Source organism: Semicossyphus pulcher, unplaced genomic scaffold, assembly GCF_022749685.1.
Source record: "Semicossyphus pulcher isolate SPU_LCO1_2020_fin unplaced genomic scaffold, fSemPul1.0.p SCAF_15, whole genome shotgun sequence".
Classification (NCBI taxonomy): domain Eukaryota; kingdom Metazoa; phylum Chordata; class Actinopteri; order Labriformes; family Labridae; genus Semicossyphus; species Semicossyphus pulcher.
This window is the reverse complement of record NW_027211659.1, coordinates 8,581,832-8,601,693: the sequence shown is the minus strand read 5'-3', so window position 1 is coordinate 8,601,693 and position 19,862 is coordinate 8,581,832. Positions and strand designations below refer to the sequence as shown.

Sequence of the window (19,862 nt, the reverse complement as noted above, 5' to 3'; positions counted from 1 at the left end):
CAACACACCAAAATAATTCCCGGAGAAACTTGCTGGTTAACTAATGGTCCTTGTTGCTTAGATTGGGGCAGTTTAAACACACACACACATGCACACACAAAACAATAATACACCTATTCCATAACCATATCTTATTTAATTCAAATAAATGATTTGTCCTTCCTAAAATTTAAAGTTAAAAATAACTCTAGGAACCTTGTTTAAGGAGCGTTTATGACATCGGCACCGTTTCATAGTAACTCGCTAACGCTTCCGGTGAAGACGTCCATTGAGGAGAGAAAACTGTCATGAAATAAACGTGATAGTCCACTGGCCGTCGTTTTTCAGCCAGTGAATTATTATTGTACGTTTACATGTTGTGAATATGATATGAATATTGCTGCAGTCTTATTTTTAAAATAACGTTTTGTTGCGTTTCCTCCACGCGCTTGTTAGCAGGCTGTAACCTTGGCGTGCATAACTAGTTTTTGTATATGAGCTGCCATTAACGGTAACTCTACTCTAAAATAACAAAAATGATAGGTGTGTGCCGGGGATTAAGCTCTTTCTCTGTCAAGGTAAGAACGGTATGTTTAATTATGGTCGTTCTATGTCAATACTTTGAAGGCTATTTAGCAACGCCATGTAAATATGAGAATGTACTGCTTCCCCCCCTGAAACATATTATGGGGATTATCATTAGGTTAAAAATAAATAAATAAATGAATAAATGTGCCTGGTGATAGCCATTTTCTGAGGTCATTAAGTTCTTAATAATCCCTCGTCTCTATTTTTAGTTTTGTCTCTAACATTCAATTGTAATATATTATAGGGTATAATATAGAGATAGAGATATTAAAGTATAAACATTATAAAAGATATTACTATAGATTATTATAGATTACTGTTACTGTAACAGAAAACAAATCTATGCCTTTTAGCCTGTGGTATGTTTGGTCTGGTATCTAACTTTTAATTTGTGTCTCATCGCTGTTTGTGTATGTTTTCAGATCCTGACAGAAACCACACATTTGTCACCTTGCCCATGGTTTGTGTCTGCACGCAGCAGATTCAACAAAGCAAGAGTCCCAAACGAGGTATGAATTTGAAGGGGAAAAAAACCCTTCCTTTATGTCAGTTTCACATAAATTAAAAAATTGAAAACTAAAGCAGAAAATCAACCAAGGCTGCTCTGTTTTATTACCTGAACATTTTTGAATAGTCTTGTAGAGGGCCCCTGTGTAGAAATCAAATACAATACAATACAATACAATAATACATTGTATATTTAGTTTATAATGTGCCTTTGTTGTTCAAAGTTGTAAACTAAAGGGCAGAATTAAAGCAGTTGCCCAGGGTGTATTGATAGTGGACAGAGGACTGGAGGTGACATTAGCCACCAAACAGATGACCCTGGCCGTGGTTATAATGATGCTCCTGTGTTCTGCACCTTTAAATGATTGAAGCGTTACTTCGTTTGCTCTGTAGTCGGCGTTCAAAGGCTCTGTATTTTTTCTCAGCTTTTTGAAGAAAGATCAAAAGAACACGAGAAATATGGGGGCGATCCAGACCAACCTCATAAACTGCACATCGTGACACGAGTCAAAAGTGTTATGCGGAGACCGTACTGGGAGAAAGAGATGGTGAAACACCTCGGCCTTCAAAAGGTAAAGCTTTTGTTCTTTTCACAGCCTGCTAAAGGTTGCCTCTTCTGTAAAGCTTAAGTTAACTGAAAATAATGAGGAAAATAAAGGAAAGTTGTGGAAAAAAGACAACGCAACTTACAGTTTATTTCTACCTCCAACTGTTTCGGCTGACTTGGTGAATACATCACATCATTATATTCTGTGCAGAGTTGTGATTGGCAGCCTAATGAGCAGTTTACAGTGTGCCACAGCTATGCTTTGTAGATAGAGATATTATTATAGCATTTTGTTGAGGTAAAAAATAACTGGATTTGTAAAGCTCACAGATTTGTTTATTTGCACTGACTTTGCTCTCTTTTTGTCATATTTTCAGACCCATGTACCAGTAATTCACAAAAACACACCCGCAGTCAACAGCCAATTGAAATTTGTCAAGCATCTTGTAAGGTAAGCGTCCATTTTTGCCTTAAATTCTGGTCCTTAAGGTTGAAAATCTGATGATATAACTGAGGACAGTAAAAGCCTATTAGAGCTATTTGTCTTGCAATTGATTGTATAACTTTCACCCTTCTATCCTCTCCTTCCTGGTTCATTCAGGATCCAGCCACTGAAGACTCCTTATGGACTCCCTGCTGAACAGGACATGGCCGACACCTATATAAACAGCAAGGGAGAGCTCATTGTTCGTCGCCTCCTCCAACCGGTGGAGAACAAGGCTATCGAATCGTAGCTCTGCTTTCAATCACATCAGTTAACTGTTCATAAGTATCTTGGAAAACCATGTGCTCCTTAGCTTCCTGTTCTGGTTTCTTTATTAAATATGGATGACTAAAAACTCCACATATATTAAACCTTTTTGAAATGAAATGCAGCCTGTATCATTTCAGTTGTGTTCTGTGGAGACTGACCTTTTTCTGCTGAGTCACACTACCAAGTGGGTGTGTTAGACCTGTTCCAACTGTTATGAAGTTCGCTATGAACTCTGGGTAAGTCTCACAGGAAAGTCAGCAGATATTTGGACTCACAGAAAGTCTGTTATTTGGCGTTGAAAAGTCTGCATCAGAGCCCCCCCGGCTCTTGCTAATTTGACAGAGAGACGGCCCTAAGAACTTGCACACTTACCAGGGACGTGCCTCAAAATCCATGAGTGTGGAGATTGGGATTGGGCCCCAGTGTCCATTCATACTGCTTTCTGCACTGTTTATTGTGTTAAATACTACTGCATATTTACTTCATTCATACATCCATGAGCTATATCCACTTTAAACTTTAGAGGTCCACTCGGGGCTGGATCAGATCCCACCTAAACATGGAAAATTAACAGTTGCCAATCATTTGACATTGCATGCTTTTGTTCAGAGGAGGAAACCATGCGAACATGAAGACTGCATACACAAAGTCCTAACTTTGGAGAAGCCTTAATGTACTGTTTTTTGCAGTAATGAAATAAGCATTTAATGAATATTGCTGTTTTACACTCACTGATAATGCACGGACTGAAATTACTTTGAACATTGTTTGTGTACGCACAAAAATCAATCAATCAATCAAAATTCTTCTTTAGTCTGGTGCCCCAGCCAACTTAGATCAGAGCCAGAAACAGCCAGAATAACCAAGGGGTCACAGTGGCTACATCCACTTACTTTAAATAGTATAGGACTAAAACTCAGGATGCAACGACATATAATTTTTTTTAATCCATCTCTCAAGTGTCCTGACTTTAGAGAGGAGCCATACAACATTACTAGAGAACTTGTTTAAGTCTGCATTAGTCAAACACTTGTTACAAGAAAATGCTGAGGTAATAACAGAGCTTTGGTTTCCAAACAAAATGTTTTCTTCTGCCAATTTGACCTACCATTGTTTCATGTTCTCAGTAAGTGAAAATGACACTACCTCCCCTTTAATGTTTTAAGCCCTTTTAGTAAAAGAACAAATAATGTAATTTACAAATTAGGCATTAAGGGTTGTGTTGGAAGCAATGTAAAATGAATTGTGGGCATGGTCAGAAGGCCCATACACATGTCAGGGTTCCCACTCTTTTTAAGAAATTATTTTTCCAGGACCTTTCCAGGAGTTTCCGGAACAGCGCTTGCTCTCAAACGGTCATATCATCTACCGGTAGGCCTAGTACTGACACAATTAACCCCAGTTTTATTCCTCCTTTTATTGATGATGCAGGGTTCATGATGAAGTGTCTCAAGCCCCTTTTACACTGCCAGTTCAAGGCGGGATTATTACACCTGTCATGTTCCGTCTTCTGTGTAAAACGCACGGAGGTGCAATGATGGAGCGAAGTCGTTCATTAAGCCTACATCTATCCAAGTTACACCTGAAAGGACATAGCAATGTATTGGAAAAAAGATTTTAAAATTCAAGTGTCATACTTTTCTATTGTCTTTCAGTTGGTTACAAAGCGTCTTAAGGCGACGATCTTGCACCCCTCGCAGGACTCGATTGTGAATGTGACAGCTCTGGGAGCTCTGACTGGAGTTGAAGCGGCAAACTTGTGCTGAGCGTGGGGCTAAATTACATTTAAATTTTCCAGGACAACATGAAATTATTTCCAGGAAATTCGGTCATTTTAATCAATTTCCAGGTGTTTCCAGGACTGGAAAACTAGTCTGTAAATTTCCAGATTTTCCAGGTTTTCCAGGACACGTGGGAACCCTGACATGTGCATAATGTTAGGATGATTCAAGTGTAAGAGAAAAAACTTTGGGAAGAGACTAAACTAATTTGAATGAATCTGACAAAAAAAGCATATGAATATTTTTATTTAGTTTTATTGGCAACTGGAGTTCAAGACAAAGGTTTGAGGTTTTAGCCAATATAGAGACAAAATAAACAAAAACACAACAGAGCAAAGAGCTAGTTGATACACGAGTGGTGCGGTGGCTCAGTGACGCCTCCTGTATCCTCTACAAAATTATGTTTATTGTTATCTTGTCCTTGAAATGTATGTTTTATTTAAAGTTATTCAGATATGAAAAATGGCAGAGAATTAATTAAATAAGGCTGGGACAAGAATTTTAACAGCTTTAAGAAAATAATTTGATATGAGACATGGTAAATCAGAATATGGAAAGTTGTAATTTACAGGTAAGTCACTGAGAGGAAGGAAGAAGAAAAACTAAAGTGGGCCGTCTGCTGGACTTATATTAAAGTGAGGTAGCCCTGAGGGAGAAAACCAGACGACTGTTGGTTATTTTCAGTCATCGTCAGAATCAGAGTCTGAGTCGTAGCCTCGTCCTCGGATGGTTTTCTTCTCCACCTTTGTGAACTTTGTGCCCGACCTCTGCGTCACTGTGGGAGGCTCCATCAGGTTACCGCTACAACAGGGACAAAAGTTGAATTTGTATTAGCACATTAGTTGTGATTCCCAAAATTTGAATGAGGGAGTACCCTGTATGTCTCACCTGTAGTTGATAACATCTGCACAGCCGAGTCTCCATTCAAGCATCTCTGTGGGAAACTCATCTGTGTTTCCCACGTCAGCGAAGCCGACCACATAGTCCTTTGTTTTCCCGTCTATAAGCAGGGCCAGCGTGGGAATAACCTTGATCCGCAGCCTCTCAGTCAGAAACGGGGCCTTGTCCACGTTCAGTTTGATGAATTTGGTCTCGACGTGCTTCTTTGCCAAGATGGCCAAGTGTTTGTCGAGGATCTTACATCTACATGTGGGAGGAGAGAGGACAGAGTGTCAAGTTCAGCAGACTTAAAGCTGAGTGGTAGTAAGGTACCCAAAGGTTACAAAGCTAAAAAAATACAGGCAAAGTTACATTTGAGAAGCTAAAACCAGGAAAGATTTGTCATCAATTATCAGCACTGTTAGGTTAACGTTCTGTTGACCGACCTACTAATTTATGAGTAATTAATTACATTTTGCAAATCAATACTGCTCTGTTTATAGATATAAAGAGTTTTATCTTCTCACTGACCTGAAGGTTGAATTTCTGTAGAAGTGGCAGACGACATTCTTGCTCTCCTTGACCTCACCGAAAAAGTCCTTCTCACTTGGGATTTCTTTGTACTCCCCATGGCCTTTAGAGACCCACTCCTTTAAAACAGAAAAATAAGGTCAGCAGCAGAACAATGCACCTCAAAGTGGTAAAACCAGCTTTTATAGTCCAGCACAAAGAGAACATGCAGTCGTTGGCTGACGTGGGATGCAAAAACAAGGCAAACAAATTTCCTCCGGGAAAATTAACTTGGATGTAAAGACAAACTTCAGAGTAAGAGTTAGTCTATAAATCTGTCCAGAGTTCCAGTCATGGTTTTACGGTAAAATTCAATATTTCTAAAAACTTTAATCACATATTTTACATTATTCAAGCATTCAGACTGCTAGAATAAGTGAAGTCATACAATTCAAAATCAGGCTTTCATATAATGGTAGGTTATAATATAGGTTTCTCCGCACTCTAACACACCTGATTCGAAAGTTTCGTTCGTTACCAATCCCCTGAGACGCTTCAGTTGGTTGATAACGAGCAGATCATTCAAATCAGGTGTGTTAGAGTGCAGAGAAACCTAAAACATGCAGGAAGGTAGCCCTCCAGGAGCAGGGTTACCCACCCCTGCTGTAGAGGCATGAATACATTTCATATTTTTTGTGCAGTGGGTGCCTGTGTTGTGACATAAATGTAAACTTCATCAATCACATAATGCTTATCAGTATACATAAAATATCTCACATACCTGCTTCTGTTTCTGGGCTTTTTTCAGTGCCTCTAATCGCCTCTCCTTCAGTCTTTCCAAATCATCTTCATCCAGTTCATTCAGTTTGCTCAACTGTGCATCCACAGACTCCTCGACCAGCTTGGCTGACTGCTCCAGAACCTTCGCAATGATGTCCATTGGTTGGTTTGCCATGGTTGCCTGCTTAGTGTGAAAGGTTTTCTGAATCTGAGGAAGTAAAGAACAGATAATGAGCACTTGGACATGATAAGAGATAACAAACGTTTATAATAAGACACCAGCTGAGATATCTTGTGCCTAAAATTGCATGGAAATGCCACAACGATAAATCACATTAGAGAAAAGTGTTTATAAATGTATACACCTGGTTGCCAGTGTGTATAATGCACCCAGCTAGACTTGCAACAATTTATTGATCGGAAGAAAATTAATCACCAAATATTTTTTATAATTAATCGTTTTGCAGATTTTTCAAGCAAAAAATATGTATTATATATAATATTAGGCCTACCATTTGTATAAAATTAGCTGGTTCCAGGATTTTCTGCCTCTGTTTGACCCAACATTATGGTCATTACAGAGAGCTGTATATGTTTATTTTTACTATTATACAGAGTTTATTAATGCTAAATGTACCCTCACGCCTCACATTAAACCTGTATGAAGGAGGGGTTTACTGCAGGGTTGTTATAATGGACTGCATTAAATGTAGTAAGATGCACCTGTTATTTAACATCTGTAATATATACATTGTTTCACTGACATGAACAACGCAGCAATTTACAAACATCAACACTAAACAGATTATAGCAAAAAAATGACAGTGTGAAAACAAGGGCTGAACGTGATCAATTCATTGAGAACAATTCCACAACGATGAAAGCTGTCAGACAGAGCAGCGTCTCTTACGTAGAGACAAAGCAATGGTTGCGACAGGGCACGCCTTTTTAAACCGGTTGTTAGCTAGCGTTAGCCTATTGGCATTTACATAACATTACTTTATTTTGGTTTACCTATAAGACGCTTATCATTTCGCGTCGTGTGCAGCTAATTGCTACAGGTCAGATAATGTAGAAATGAAGCTAAGTAATATCTTTTTCAGAAAAAATCTAGACAACACTAGCGCTTGTTAGCCTGCTAAGCTAGCTAACGTTAGCCCTGCGAGTTTTTCAGACGTTAACACTCGCATGAGCATGGAAATAGTCGTGTACTATGTAAACGATTGTGCTAAAATGATGGGAGGTCTTAAAATATAAATATGACAATGTATAATAACACCGCTGTCAAATTGTTTGATTACCTGATGGAGATTTCAGCTAGTTATCCGCAGTGACTTCAGTTCGTGCGCGAAATGCAAACCGTTGCCGCGGATATGACGTCAACGTAGGCCCCTTGACGTCAAACTACATCCGGGCAATTCATAAAATATAAATATATTTCTTACATTTCTCCCTGCCGTTATGTTTATTAGTACTTTATTTAATTTAAATTTTTCAAATATTGTGTTTCTGATGTATTTACTGAATTCACTGGGACTGTTCTCTCTTCTTGTTCCTTAATCTTAGAAGTTACTTTTTATTTGTTTGGATTTTATAAATTTGTTAAGAAAAAAGTAAAAAAAAACAAGAGAAATCGTTTTCGTGCTATGAGTTGGACATTTTTTGTAATAATCTTTAAGTAGTATAGTTAAAAGGCTGTAAGGCCTTAAATGTAAAACAAAGTTAGGAATAAGACACAAAATGGAAACAAAACCATTTTTATTATAAATATATTATAAATTGAAACAGATTTGTTTGTTTAAAGTAATGATACATAATGAAATATTATAAAATGTGGCCACCATAAAAACCTGTTTTTTTTGTTTTGTTTTTTTAAAGAAAACTGGGATTCTTGACCCCCCACAATGTGTTCATTGGTAAAACATGAAATATAAGATGAATATCTCACTAGAATAAACATCTTTTACTATTTTCACATATATGCCAGATGGAATAAATGGCCACAAAAATAGCCATTCAAAGATCATTTTCAGTTGCACAGCTTTCTACTTTTCAGGTTGTCACTTTAAAAAAACGACAAAGACAAATAAATGAATACAGAGTTTACAGTTTATTACCAAGATTTAGAAAACTTACAAACAAGTTCACAGCTTCAGGTCTTCAGGCACAAGCCAGTTTAGAGAAGTCAAGACTGGCCAATTTTGAACTTCTGGCCATTTCCTTCTGGACAGATATGAAAGGTGGAGAGAAGAAAACATCTTGAAAGTGAGTGGAGCCTTGCACATTCTGAGTTACATTCATTTCAATGAGTTGATTGATTTGGTTTTGCATATAGGGATACCATTTAAAACATGTTTTTTTAACCACACACTTCACATAATGTCTTGCATGGTGAGATCACAAGCCAGCCAGCCAGCCGCATCTGCTGAGTCCTTCTTATCACCAATCATAAAAGTTAAGTTCACACAAGTACAATAACGTAGCCACAAGCCATACAAATGTCTCCAATGTATGAAGTAAACAAGTACATACGACAGGTTTCAGAGTTAAAAACTGTTCCTATACATATCCAGCATTATTTCAATATTCAGATTTGTGAAACTGTTAAGTAAAACACACTTGAAAACCAAGATATACTCTAGATACAAAGGCTGTATGAAACATTACATCCTCTTGAAGGGGCATCTCACTTGTTAGTGAAGAAAAGAAATGCATAGGCTACTTATTGATTGCCTTTCAACATCCTCCTAAGTCAGAGTGCTACTGAGAATCAACAGTTAACCTCACATGAAGTGCTTTGGCCAGCTTGGGATTTCCATGTTGGAACACTTACAAACAGTTAAAGAGTGAGAAGATTTACAATTTATAGACAGTTACTAAGAATTCACTACATGTAAACAATACAAGAGGCAACGCCTCCACATACATCTTTTCTTTAAAACTTTTAACAAGTATCTTTAAAAACATTATTTACACACTTTAATAACAGTTTGGCACTTTTTTTTTTGCAAAAGACTAGAAAAAAGGTACTAGTGTACGCAGCAGACGATATTCTGCTTGCTTTTTGTGACACAGTAGTTGTAGATACTTCACAGGTCAGTACAAGTGGCACGGAGCACCAACCAAACATTGATGACAAAAAAGGTATTGTAGCTCTACAATTTCTGGGATAATAGTGTGTCTGATGTGTGAGAAGTGCTACAAAACGGGCTGATTCTAACAACCCTAAAAGATTCCTTGTGTTTAAAAATGATGATTGTGTTTGACACAGTCATTATTTTAAACCTAGACTGATTTAACTGCGTAACAGAATTCAAAATAAAGCTCCGATTGTGCCTGTAAGACACTATATAAACTTTAGGAACACGACTGACTTAAAATGCTTTAGCAGGCGGAAAACGCTCAACAGGAGGAGGGAAATTTAAATCTTACAAACCGTTGTCCTAGAGAAATATTTAAGCACTGTTTGCAGAAAATTTTATATAAAACTTCACATATATTTGAAATGATTCTTTGCATTATTTTGAAAAGAATTCCATACAAAAAATGATGAATTTGCAAAAAGTTGCTACTGTTCTGGGTGAGTAGAATTAAAGAGTATTTCCTGTCTTTTCAGTTAGTGTTAACTCGTCCCTAGAAAAAGCAAGTACAGAAAATAATTCACTGCAAAAAATCCAATACTGTCATGGCTCTTGTAACACTTGTCTTTAATCTGTGTGGCCACTGAGAATAGTCTGGCAGCTTTTGCAGTGGTGTCTCAATAAAAAAAAAAGGAGAACCATCATGAAGATGTCATGATTTGAGTCAGAGAGGATCTTGTAAAAGTAGCAAAACAAAAAAAAAAGTCGTTGTAATGGTAACACACGGTGTACCACTCCTCCTTCATGCTACCTTCAGGGTGCTACCATAAGCCTGCTGCACAACCACCTGCACGTTGTCCAGTATGAAGTCAAAAGCCATGCTCCAGACGGACTCCACAGACTGCTGCATGATCCTGCAGAGAAAAGATCCACGTGCAAGGTAAGGAACAAACAAAAACAAATGAAAGACAGGGGGAACGGAGGAGGCTAAACTATGAAGTACTGACCTTTTCATGTATTTTATAATCAAATCCAGCCTCTCCAGATCTTTATCCTCAATCAGGTCAGTGCAGTATTTCACCACCTGCAGGATGTCCTCCTCCATGGGTTCTAACACAAAGGAAGAAGTGGTTCAAAATGCATTTTTTAAGACTGATAACAAATACATAGACAACTGCATGAGCTGACAACAGCTGCAAATTTCATGGACATTTCTTTAAACGAGATGAGTCAGAGATTGTAGCTATCTGTTTACATGGACACAATATGTGTTTTTATGTCGTTACTAGGGGCTAATATTTTCCTTCTGATCCAGCCAGATGGGGCCAGTCTTTTCCAATTGAGATGGCTAAACGAGGCATTTTTATTCTGATAGGGCTATTTTATTATTGTCCATGTAATTGCAGCCACTGTGCCACAATCTTTCTTCGCTGAATACCTGTTATGGTGGTGACCCACTCTCGCAGGAGGGTTTTTATGTCCGTCAGGTCGCAGGCTCCGGCCAGCGCTGGAGCAGGACGGGGGATGAATTGGGACGGAGACTCAGGGATGTCCCGTTTTAAGGTCGATACGGCGGGACTGTTGTCAGTCTGGGAAAAGAAAACAGGTGTGAGGTGGAAAGATAAGTTGAGCATCAAATTGTCCTAAATTGTCTGTCTTCATTCTAATGTGTGAAACAGTCGACTCACCTTTACGATGCTCATTGGTTCCCGAGATTTCATAGGAAGCGGTAAGGTTTTGGCCGGGCTGTTCATTGTGTTACGCTTCTTCAGAGGGGACGGACCTTTTTTAACCGGGCTCACTGCATTTTTCCTCTTGTAGCGCCGCTTCATGCGACCGATGCCAATCCCGACTCCGGACTGTTTGAGCTGCAGCAGTGGGTTCTTCTGCTCCACTGCTGACAAACCAAGAGGAAGAACATGAGGTAATGAGAATATGCATGCTGATAATAATTATCAACAGAAATTTGGTTGTTTATTTCTTTAAAACTACATCATATAGGGACTTACACATTTTGGCCTGGGGCTGGACATTTGTTGCGGAGTTGTATGCAGACTTCAGTTCTTCCTGGAGCTCTTTGGGAAGGGCAGCGAATACGTCTGGATCAACCTGCAGGGAGAAAGGTGAGAGTGAAGCTGAACGTCCAGTCAGAAACAATCATTTAGCTTGGTACACAGGAGAAAAGCTTTGGCTCTTTAAAAACCTTTGTCTCTTAAAGGGATAGTTAAAGTTTTTTTTAAAGTGGGGTTATACAGTATGAGGTACTTACTAATAGTTGTATTACATACAGTAGATGCCGATCAGCACGCCTCTTTTAGAAGAAGCCAGTCGGAGTTCCTACACGTTAGCTAAGCTATTTACTGCTTTTTTATAAGTAGGACTCTTTTAAGTGTACGCTGATGAAGGGACAGCCCTTTCCCTCGGCAGTATGTCATACACCGCACAACGGCCCTGTATACCCGCAAGGTATCGGATCAGCTGTTGTCTTTAAGGACTATCTAATTCTATTCTTAACAAAGACAATATATAAACATTAAAATGATTATAAGTCATTTTTCTGTGACAACTTGGACTTCTGACCAACTTATGGATTATTCACAGAAGGCACAGTTTTCCACCTGGAAGCTTTTCAAGCAGTGCAGGATTTTCACAACAGACAAATACTGTTTAAAAGTTCTACATTTGTCAGGAGCTCAAGATCACACATTTGCATCAAGGAGGTTGCCAATCTTTACAGCTTAGAAGACCCCCTTTAATAAGTCCTTTGATTCTGATAAGGAGAAACACGCTGAAAAACCCTTTGACAACTGTTAGAAACATCAGGAAGAGCAACAGAGGAAGGATCCCTCCACTAGTGTGGGTCGATATATAATCGATGTTGTGTGTACAGAATAAACCAACGTAATAGTTACGGAATGGACGGGAAGGATGACGCATCATAGCGAGATTTTAAGCATGTATGAAGAATATCTATCCAGGAGGATGCTGAGAAATTTCCAAGAGTCTCCAAACGGAAGGAAACCCTAAAAGTGGCTTCTACCTCTTATTACCAGTAAATAATAAAAATGATCTCAAATGGCTTCATCCCTACCTGTGAAAAGTTTGGTAGTTCCAGTACGATTCCTGGACTGTCCGGCTGGTTTGGAATCTGTAGGAGCAACGTGCCGACAGGAGGTGTGTACATTGCAGGACTAGAGGTCGCAGGTCGAGGAGGCGAGGAAGAATGAGACTTCAGAGAGAAGGGTTGTAGGACAGGAGCCTGTGGACCGGGTGACTGACGGTTACTTGGTCTTACGTCCCGATTAGTCCATGACTGCTCCACTTGTTCTCTCAGCTCGGCGGGCAAGGCCTCCAACACAGAAAGATCCACCTGGGACATCATAAAGAAGAAAAAGTGTCAACCTCGTTTTCAAAGGGTTAAGCTATTGTTTAAATCAAACACACGCTTCCTCACCTGTGACGGGGACGGGACCTCGATGCTGAAGTTGAGACGAGTTCGAGCGTGATTTGGAGTTCGTCTGCACGCCTGCTGGTCTCTGCTCGTCCCTGGGACGGGCTCGGGAGGGGACAGAGGAAGTGGAGTGGAGCTTGACGATGGAGCTGTGGTTGAGGACGTCTTTTCCTGATGTCTGTTGTTGTCTGCGGCATCTGTAACATCAACCTTGAAGTGAACTGATTTCAAAGACAACAGCAAAGATTTAAACTGAAACACTTCACACACCTTTGCTGCTGGATCTCGCACTTGATCCTCGGCCTAGCAGCAGGTCTTTGATGGAGCGATTCCCGGAGCTCGTGGAGTCCTGTGGGATGGAGTGATTTCCGTCAAGAAGCTGAACCTGAATGCCCACTCCCCTCAGATCCATAACCTGCAACTTCATGGCATGGAACAGCTTGATGACTGCAGCGGCGATCAGCTCACCACTGTCAGTGGAGTGAGCGAGCATCACAGTCCTGACAGAGAGGAGATCAAAGTTAGACCAAGGAAAGAGGACGTTTTAAATACCTTGTGAAAAACAGCAGATTACTGTCTTACTTGGCGAGGTTATCACATATGCCATGACCCCCATATTTAGACGGTTCCAGCGGAGCTCCGACCTTACGAACCATGACCTTGAGGGTAACTCTGCGACCCTTCAGCCCGGCTTCTTGTAAACGTTTTTGCACCTCCATGGACAAGTTAGACAGGAAACACTCTGCCTCGTCAACCTGGTCACAGAATTACAGGACGTGAGAGTTAAAGTGGTGGGAGGATAAGAAAGAAGAGACGCTACAGGAACAGGAAAGAAGGTCTAACCTTTGTAAAGCGAATGTTGTAGTTCATCTCAGCTGAGACGGACTTCCTTTCCTTCTCGTAGCGCACCGGCCGGTCGTCCAGCCCCCTGCAGAAGCGGAACAGGGTCTGACCTGTGCGGGGTCCGAACTTCTTCTGCAGCTGAGACAGAGACACCTGTTGGAGGTCCCCACATGACCTCACACCCATAGCAGCCAGCTTTCTACCCATAACAGGCCCGACACCTTGAAGAAGAAATCACAATCATTTTAATATACGCCAAAAAAAAGAGCACATAACGACCAGCAGGTGGTGCTGTATCTACCTGGTAAGCTGGTCACAGCCAGGTCCCTGATGAAATCGTCCACTTCTTCACTCTTTAAGAAGTACTGGCCTTCCGGCTTCGCCTTGCGGGTCGCCAGCCGAGCCAACAGGATGTTGGACCCTGAACAGATGAGCCGTCCGTTTGAGTTTGTAAATTAGCAACACTGTCTTCATCTATTTTACAACATAAGACAACATGGACTCACCCATGCCCACTGAGGCACTGCATCCTGTTTTCTCCTTGATGTCTGCTCTGATCACTTTGGCCAAGTCTTCCGCATCGATGCCCAACTCAGCCAGCAGCGCAGAACCGTCTATCAACAACTCATCGCAGCTCAGAGCTTCGATGTCATGGGTGTAACTGCAAAAAACAAATGGATAAAAAGGTTATTTTTTGCAGGTAAAGGTGAAGGAAATTAGGGAAAGAGTTGAGTTCTTCTTACCCTGCCAGAGTCTCATACATGGTGAAAGCGACCTCTTTATAGGCCTCGAAATCATAAGGGACAGACTGCAACGAGGGGCACAGCTGCTTTGCCTTGCCAAAAAACATCCCGTTCCTCACGCCTGCCTGCCTGCAAAGCACAACAGATTTATTATCATTGCGGTTAGTACAGATTTGTGCTGTTAAACATAAATAAAAACGGTATATATATTTTACCTAGCTTCATAACTGCAAGATGCGATCTCTGCCATTGAGAGAGCAGCCTCATCCTGGTCCACTCCGTTAGCATGCGAGTCAGGACTCTCCTGAGAGGGAGTTCTGTAAAGATCCCCATCGTCTCTCTCTGAGAGGCAAAACAACGGCACACTTAGCCAGGCATGTTAGGAAAAAGTCATCTTTCTCCATGACAAACAGTTGGGTATGGCATCTCACCAGATTGAGGATGCGTTATTTTCCTCTGGTAGTACTCCAGCTCCAGTTGGCGGTTGGTCCCGGGTCTGTGGGGCACCCGACCCTGTCCGCGGTTACTGGTCACAGCGACAGGCTTCCCTGCAAAAGAAAACATGAGGTCAACCAGGAGCACTGATCGGATGTTACAAGACTACTCTGGATGTTTCACAAGCAGCGAACAGATTAAACAGACAAAAGGGGCTTTACCTTTAAGCTCTGGGCGATATCGGATCCCCACGGACACAAAGAAACAGTCCATGTCCACATGGAGAATACAAGATTTAACACTTGAGGGTGCAGAGGTACCTGAACACATGAGCAAACACAAACAAAAGACATAAAGACAGGATCTAATTATGCAAAATGCATCCCCAGAAATCTAGAGTAGCTGGAATTGGCTACACAAACAATAGAAGCACTGTGAGCGACAGGAAAGTGGGCCTGATTTTACAGTGAAAGGCAGCAAAGTGAGTCGTCCTTTCCTACCTCGACCGTCTGCAGAGCGCTGCGCCAAAGATTTCCTCAGCCGGTCTTTCCCCGGAAAGGAGACGCCCCCTGCTGTTTTGCGTTTGTTGTGCAGCTCGTTGACATACTCGGAGAAGCCAGACCTCCATGTGGAGATCTGGTGTAAACGTGAGTGAGAGTAGAACTCAGAGATCAGACCGCCAGTCTGTGCCAGCAGCTGCGCTGACGATGAGGACGACTTTTCAGTGGGAGGATCCAGTTTGGCTGTTATGTTGGTTTTGTTAAGCGAGGCTGAGTCAGATGAAAAGGCATTGTGGTGACTTCCATTCAGTCGAATTGGAGAATGGGAAAAAGATGGTGAATGAGGAGTCTTTTCAGGGTTTGGATCAGCTTCACAGGACGGCTGGAGCTGTTTTGGGAATAGGAGGGTTTCTGTGGCTTTTACAGCCTCCTGATATGTGGTGGGTGGAGGTCTCTGCTCATTCGCTCCTTCTTCTTGTGAGCTGGATTGCTCCAAAACATCCAGAGACTGGTTGGAATGCTTTGGAGGACTGTGGGGGAACTCATAGGGGTCAGGTTTGGTCTGAAACTGCACTGGACGCAGTTCCGTGTGCACAGAGGGTTTATCTGTCACAGGAGACAGGTCCTCTGGCTTTAAGGCACCGTTAACAAAGTGAGAGTGTCCATTGGTCAGCGGGGCTTCCTTCACCACCTGTGGGAGAGGATCTCTGTTGCCACTCTCTTGCATTTCATTCATTTTTGAATGGCTCATCACGTCCAATGAGGTCAGAAGGGATCCGTTTCTATGGGATAGAGAAATGAAAAAGAGAATTTGACAAGATATTATGGTGTGCGCAAAAACTCTCGAAAAGAAATGGAGAAAAAAAGAAATGGAAAAACCGCCGAATAGTTCCACTCACATTTTTATTTCCCCTTCCTTGCTGCCACTTTGGGCACTGTTGCAAGAAGAGGTTATCTGAGGTTGTGGTTGGCCGGCTCTCTGGTGTTGTAGATTAGGATGAGGGGTTTGAAGAGAGGTCTGAGGGGGTCTGTTTAGGTGCAATGTGGGGCTTGTGTTAGACAGCGGGTAGGTGTGCAAAGAGCTTCTGTGCCGGGGGTCTGTACTGAGGTGAGTGGATGCTAAGTGACTTGGTTGGGGGTTAATGGAGTGAGCTGCAGAGCTTTGTTGTATGGACTGAGGTTGGTTGTTGCCATGGTAAAGCCGACTGTGGCTGGGGTCGGGGAGGGAGTTATTTTGGCAGCTGGATGAGGAATTATTGTTGAGAGGAGAGAGCTGAATGCTGCGTTGCGGCAGGTGATGAAGCTTTTGATGGGTCGGCTGACGGCTGGGTCCAGGGATCTCTGAGGTCTGACGTGGAGTCGTGCCCGGGAAGAGTGGGCCCTTCTGTCTGGCATACAGCTGATACTGCAGGTAAGGCAGGAGACACCCCGCCTTGACACTATTTAAAAAAAGATGAAAAAGTTAGCACTGTAATATTGTAAGAAGTAATAAGTCTGATATCAAAGTTTCAAAACAAACCTTTCAGTGATCCACTCTGGCCTGATGACCTTTTCCCCTTTGAGCTCCTTGATTTTGGTGTTGGGCAGGTTGGTGGCGATGATGTGGGTGGTTTTGGAGCGAGAGTAGTAGACGTGGAACTGGCCACCGTGCAGCATCATCAGTCTGCGCAGCTCATCTGCACTTGGATCTGATCACACACAGGCAAAAAGGGAACCAAAAAGGTGCCTCAGAACCTTCCTTTAGTTGACTCTTTTCAGTCATTACCTCCAATAACATGGTAAGCTGTGTAGCTTGACATTAGCAAAATCCAATTACGAGCATTTATATTCAATTTTTATGGATGTCTTGTTGCATCATGTTACCTGTGTATCCATTGACATAGATGGCGACTCCACTGAAGATGTTGGTGCATGAACCTTCCTTCTGTTTTTCTCTGGGGGCATCAAGTCTAAACTGCTCGTCCAGCTTGGACACTTTGGCAGCCATGTAGCCGCCCTGCAAACGAGAGGGAGAGCAGTGACAGGATGAGGTTTTGTTTGGCCTTCTTGTCTGTTTTACCCTTCTAGTTTTGGTTTATGTTGGTATATTCCTTTTTGAGTGTCCAGCCCTTTCTTTGACCGTCAAAGCACATTTATTAAATGTGTTTTAGAGGGTTAGAAATTCAATGACAACATCCCTGCCTGAGGGATCACACTTATGAAGACAGCCAAGGGAATTGATAGATTTCAACACACACTGTATGCAAGTATATTCTGTGGATTACACAATAGGGCCTCAAAATCGATAGTTTGCCACTATACATTGATTTATCATACACACACACAGTATTGATTTGCTGGTAGGAATGTTATAGTTATTGTTGGTATACATTCTCTCATAATAGGATACTTTTTATAGGATATATCAGCCTGACTCTTTATAGGATATATCAGCCTGATTTCTGCCATACATCGATGATTATGATAAAATGATCAATACTTACCCTTTCAGCCCAACCATTGTCACCACCGGCATTGGCTTTCTTCTTCATCCACCCATCTCGACTCATACTGAGCTACCTGGACACACAAGAGGAGCTTTTCATTGTAAATGAGTTATACAGGTCAAAGCTGGCACAGACTGCACACAGCTTAGTGATTAGATTATAATAAAGTTTAATTGTTTAAACATACTGATATGCTGCGTGACAAATCAAATTAAAGTGTAATATCTACTGTACACTAGTTAATAAGGTAAATATGGACAATAACGTTTTGGAGAATCCCTTTATTATGTTTTACTGTGAGTTTACAAAGACAAAAGAGAAAAACGACAATAAATGACACTTTCAACTGATATCTCTATTGTGTTGTGCATTTATTATTGTGGTTTTATGTTAATTAAGCAAAAATGTTTTTCTATTGGTTTCCGCCAGGGGCAGGAGCCTCGTGCCCAAGGGCATGTCCGGACAGGACCTCTGTTACTGACAGGTAGGTTACAACAGAGCCCCATGTGGCACTTTGTAACATTTTTCTTGTAAGCAGCTAACATTAGCATAGCGACTCTAATCGATGCTAGTAAATCAGGCATGTCGTTGCGCCATGACACGACTGTAACATCATGTCAGTTCAGACAGAAATAGGAGTATAAGTGTGTTGCCTGCATGCGCTAACAATGCTGGCAAAATTAGCTGCTAAACAAAAGACATGCTACAAGACTGTGTAACTTCAGCACAGTGTTAATCCTGGTTGTAAACAAACAACAGTTCGGAGTGATTGCTTGGAGAAGTGATTTGATTTTACCTTTTATCCTGTGAAACTGGGCTGTTAGCCTCAGACTTCTCTCTGCAGATTCTGCCAAACACAAACGTTGTGTGCGCACTGATTACGAGGTGAGAGCAAAGCGAAATGAAAATCCTCCAGACAGTTAGCTCGACTCCTCAGCCATAACTTTGTTTTCCTGTGAACTCCTTTCAGTGAACTGAGATCCTCTTATTTTGTCATGTTGCAACGCCATGTCTCTTGAACGTTTTCGCTCACCCTCCCAGTCCTTTTGCTCTCCATTTCAACCGCCTGGTCGCTTTGCTTTCCCTTTCCTCACAGAGAGTCAAACGAGAAAGGCCAAACATAGGAGTTCCGGAGAAAATTTTCAAAATAAAATACGCATAATAAAGATTTTTGTGAGGGTGCTGAAAAGAATGTAAGGGATAAAACATGGTATGTGAAAAGCCAAAATGTTCACAATTCGTCTCATTTCGTCTATTTCTAAACACCATCAGGTTATTAAAACTCGTATGACTCCACCAGGTGCTTCTAAACACCAATCAGTATTTATTAATAATGATAATTGCGTGCCTATTTATACACAACCATTAGAATGGTTATTATGAAAACCAGAGGTGGAATATTCTTTAGACTACCCTTCTTCTTTCTGATTGTTTGATTTCAATTTATTGGAAAACCTAATTTATTAAATTATTTCTTCAAATACAGGACAGGAATAATACTTACATTTAACTGCTCAATATTTATAGTGTTTTGGATCTTGCATGTATATATTTAGACATTTATTTTGCCTGTCTTCACTTCCAAATCTTTTATAGTTCTAACAAGTCACATATTATTTGTGAGGTCTAAACTGTATTTTATTTTCCCAACAAAATCCGTACAACATCCGTTTTTTCTTAGCTTCTCTTAGCTGACTTGACCCAGCTTATCCCCGGCTTGTTTTTAGCTTCAAGTTGTGCTGTAGTGCTGCCACTATGCGGGCAAATGAGTACATGTCACCTCAAATGACTGTATGGTAGCTCTTAAATGCCCTGTACAGTTTGAAACCACCCACTCTGTTACTTTCACACAGATTTACTCATATAGCGCGACATGAACAAGAGAGCCGTTGGTGTGAAGCTGTTTGATGTTGAAGTGACCGTTGGTTGTCAGTCTCTGACAGTTTGTTCGCCTTTGTGCATCTCTGTGGCTTAAATCAGCAGGGTTTGTGTTTCAAGT

The 19,862-nt window shown here is 41.1% G+C and overlaps 3 protein-coding genes across 5 annotated transcripts; 1 reads left to right on the top strand and 2 right to left on the bottom strand.

The window, feature by feature from the left end:
• The first annotated feature begins 176 nt into the window (after positions 1–176).
• On the top strand, positions 177–2,461 carry mrpl30 (mitochondrial ribosomal protein L30). Of its 2 annotated transcripts, none has more exons than XM_069662978.1 (5): positions 177–566; positions 990–1,076; positions 1,500–1,646; positions 1,999–2,072; positions 2,223–2,461. In XM_069662978.1, the coding sequence occupies exons 1-5, from the start codon at positions 516–518 to the stop codon at positions 2,353–2,355; spliced, it is 492 nt and encodes a 163-aa protein (XP_069519079.1). In that variant the 5' UTR covers positions 177–515; the 3' UTR covers positions 2,356–2,461. The 2 variants fall into 2 exon arrangements, with proteins under 2 accessions (XP_069519079.1, XP_069519080.1); XM_069662979.1 differs by having other exon boundaries at positions 182–557.
• A 1,925-nt stretch (positions 2,462–4,386) lies between these two features.
• Positions 4,387–7,707, bottom strand: txndc9 (thioredoxin domain containing 9). The gene is made up of 5 exons (XM_069663391.1): positions 7,627–7,707; positions 6,327–6,533; positions 5,567–5,685; positions 5,045–5,299; positions 4,387–4,957 (listed from the first exon to the last, which is right to left on the bottom strand). The coding sequence occupies exons 2-5, from the start codon at positions 6,498–6,500 to the stop codon at positions 4,837–4,839; spliced, it is 669 nt and encodes a 222-aa protein (XP_069519492.1). The 5' UTR covers positions 6,501–6,533; positions 7,627–7,707; the 3' UTR covers positions 4,387–4,836.
• A 720-nt stretch (positions 7,708–8,427) lies between these two features.
• rev1 (REV1 DNA directed polymerase) lies at positions 8,428–18,940 on the bottom strand. Of its 2 annotated transcripts, none has more exons than XM_069662942.1 (22): positions 18,660–18,940; positions 17,861–17,936; positions 17,241–17,373; positions 16,897–17,065; positions 16,277–16,816; positions 15,378–16,159; positions 15,099–15,197; positions 14,874–14,990; positions 14,658–14,784; positions 14,443–14,571; positions 14,206–14,360; positions 14,001–14,120; positions 13,700–13,920; positions 13,439–13,611; positions 13,127–13,356; positions 12,860–13,053; positions 12,497–12,775; positions 11,415–11,514; positions 11,094–11,302; positions 10,844–10,994; positions 10,413–10,515; positions 8,428–10,319 (listed from the first exon to the last, which is right to left on the bottom strand). In XM_069662942.1, exons 2-22 carry the CDS (start codon positions 17,924–17,926, stop codon positions 10,208–10,210), a joined length of 4,209 nt encoding a protein of 1,402 aa, XP_069519043.1. In that variant the 5' UTR covers positions 17,927–17,936; positions 18,660–18,940; the 3' UTR covers positions 8,428–10,207. The 2 variants fall into 2 exon arrangements, with proteins under 2 accessions (XP_069519043.1, XP_069519044.1); XM_069662943.1 differs by having other exon boundaries at positions 11,094–11,299.
• Positions 18,941–19,862: the final 922 nt, after the last annotated feature.

What these genes read in the sequence shown, in the direction of transcription:
- mrpl30 (XM_069662978.1), top strand. Translation starts at nt 516, where the DNA reads ATGATAGGTGTGTGCCGGGGATTAAGCTCTTTCTCTGTCAAGGTAAGA. An exon ending in AAGCAAGAGTCCCAAACGAG is followed by an intron (nt 1,077 to 1,499) that starts GTATGAATTTGA and finishes ATTTTTTCTCAG; the next exon opens with CTTTTTGAAGAAAGATCAAA. An exon ending in TTTGTCAAGCATCTTGTAAG is followed by an intron (nt 2,073 to 2,222) that starts GTAAGCGTCCAT and finishes TGGTTCATTCAG; the next exon opens with GATCCAGCCACTGAAGACTC.
- txndc9 (XM_069663391.1), bottom strand. Translation starts at nt 6,500, where the DNA reads ATGGCAAACCAACCAATGGACATCATTGCGAAGGTTCTGGAGCAGTCA. An exon ending in AAGCCCAGAAACAGAAGCAG is followed by an intron (nt 5,686 to 6,326) that starts GTATGTGAGATA and finishes TCTGTTTTAAAG; the next exon opens with GAGTGGGTCTCTAAAGGCCA. An exon ending in GCAGATGTTATCAACTACAG is followed by an intron (nt 4,958 to 5,044) that starts GTGAGACATACA and finishes TCCCTGTTGTAG; the next exon opens with CGGTAACCTGATGGAGCCTC.
- rev1 (XM_069662942.1), bottom strand. Translation starts at nt 17,926, where the DNA reads ATGAGTCGAGATGGGTGGATGAAGAAGAAAGCCAATGCCGGTGGTGAC. An exon ending in CTATGTCAATGGATACACAG is followed by an intron (nt 17,066 to 17,240) that starts GTAACATGATGC and finishes GTGTGTGATCAG; the next exon opens with ATCCAAGTGCAGATGAGCTG. An exon ending in ATTATAAAATACATGAAAAG is followed by an intron (nt 10,320 to 10,412) that starts GTCAGTACTTCA and finishes TTTTCTCTGCAG; the next exon opens with GATCATGCAGCAGTCTGTGG.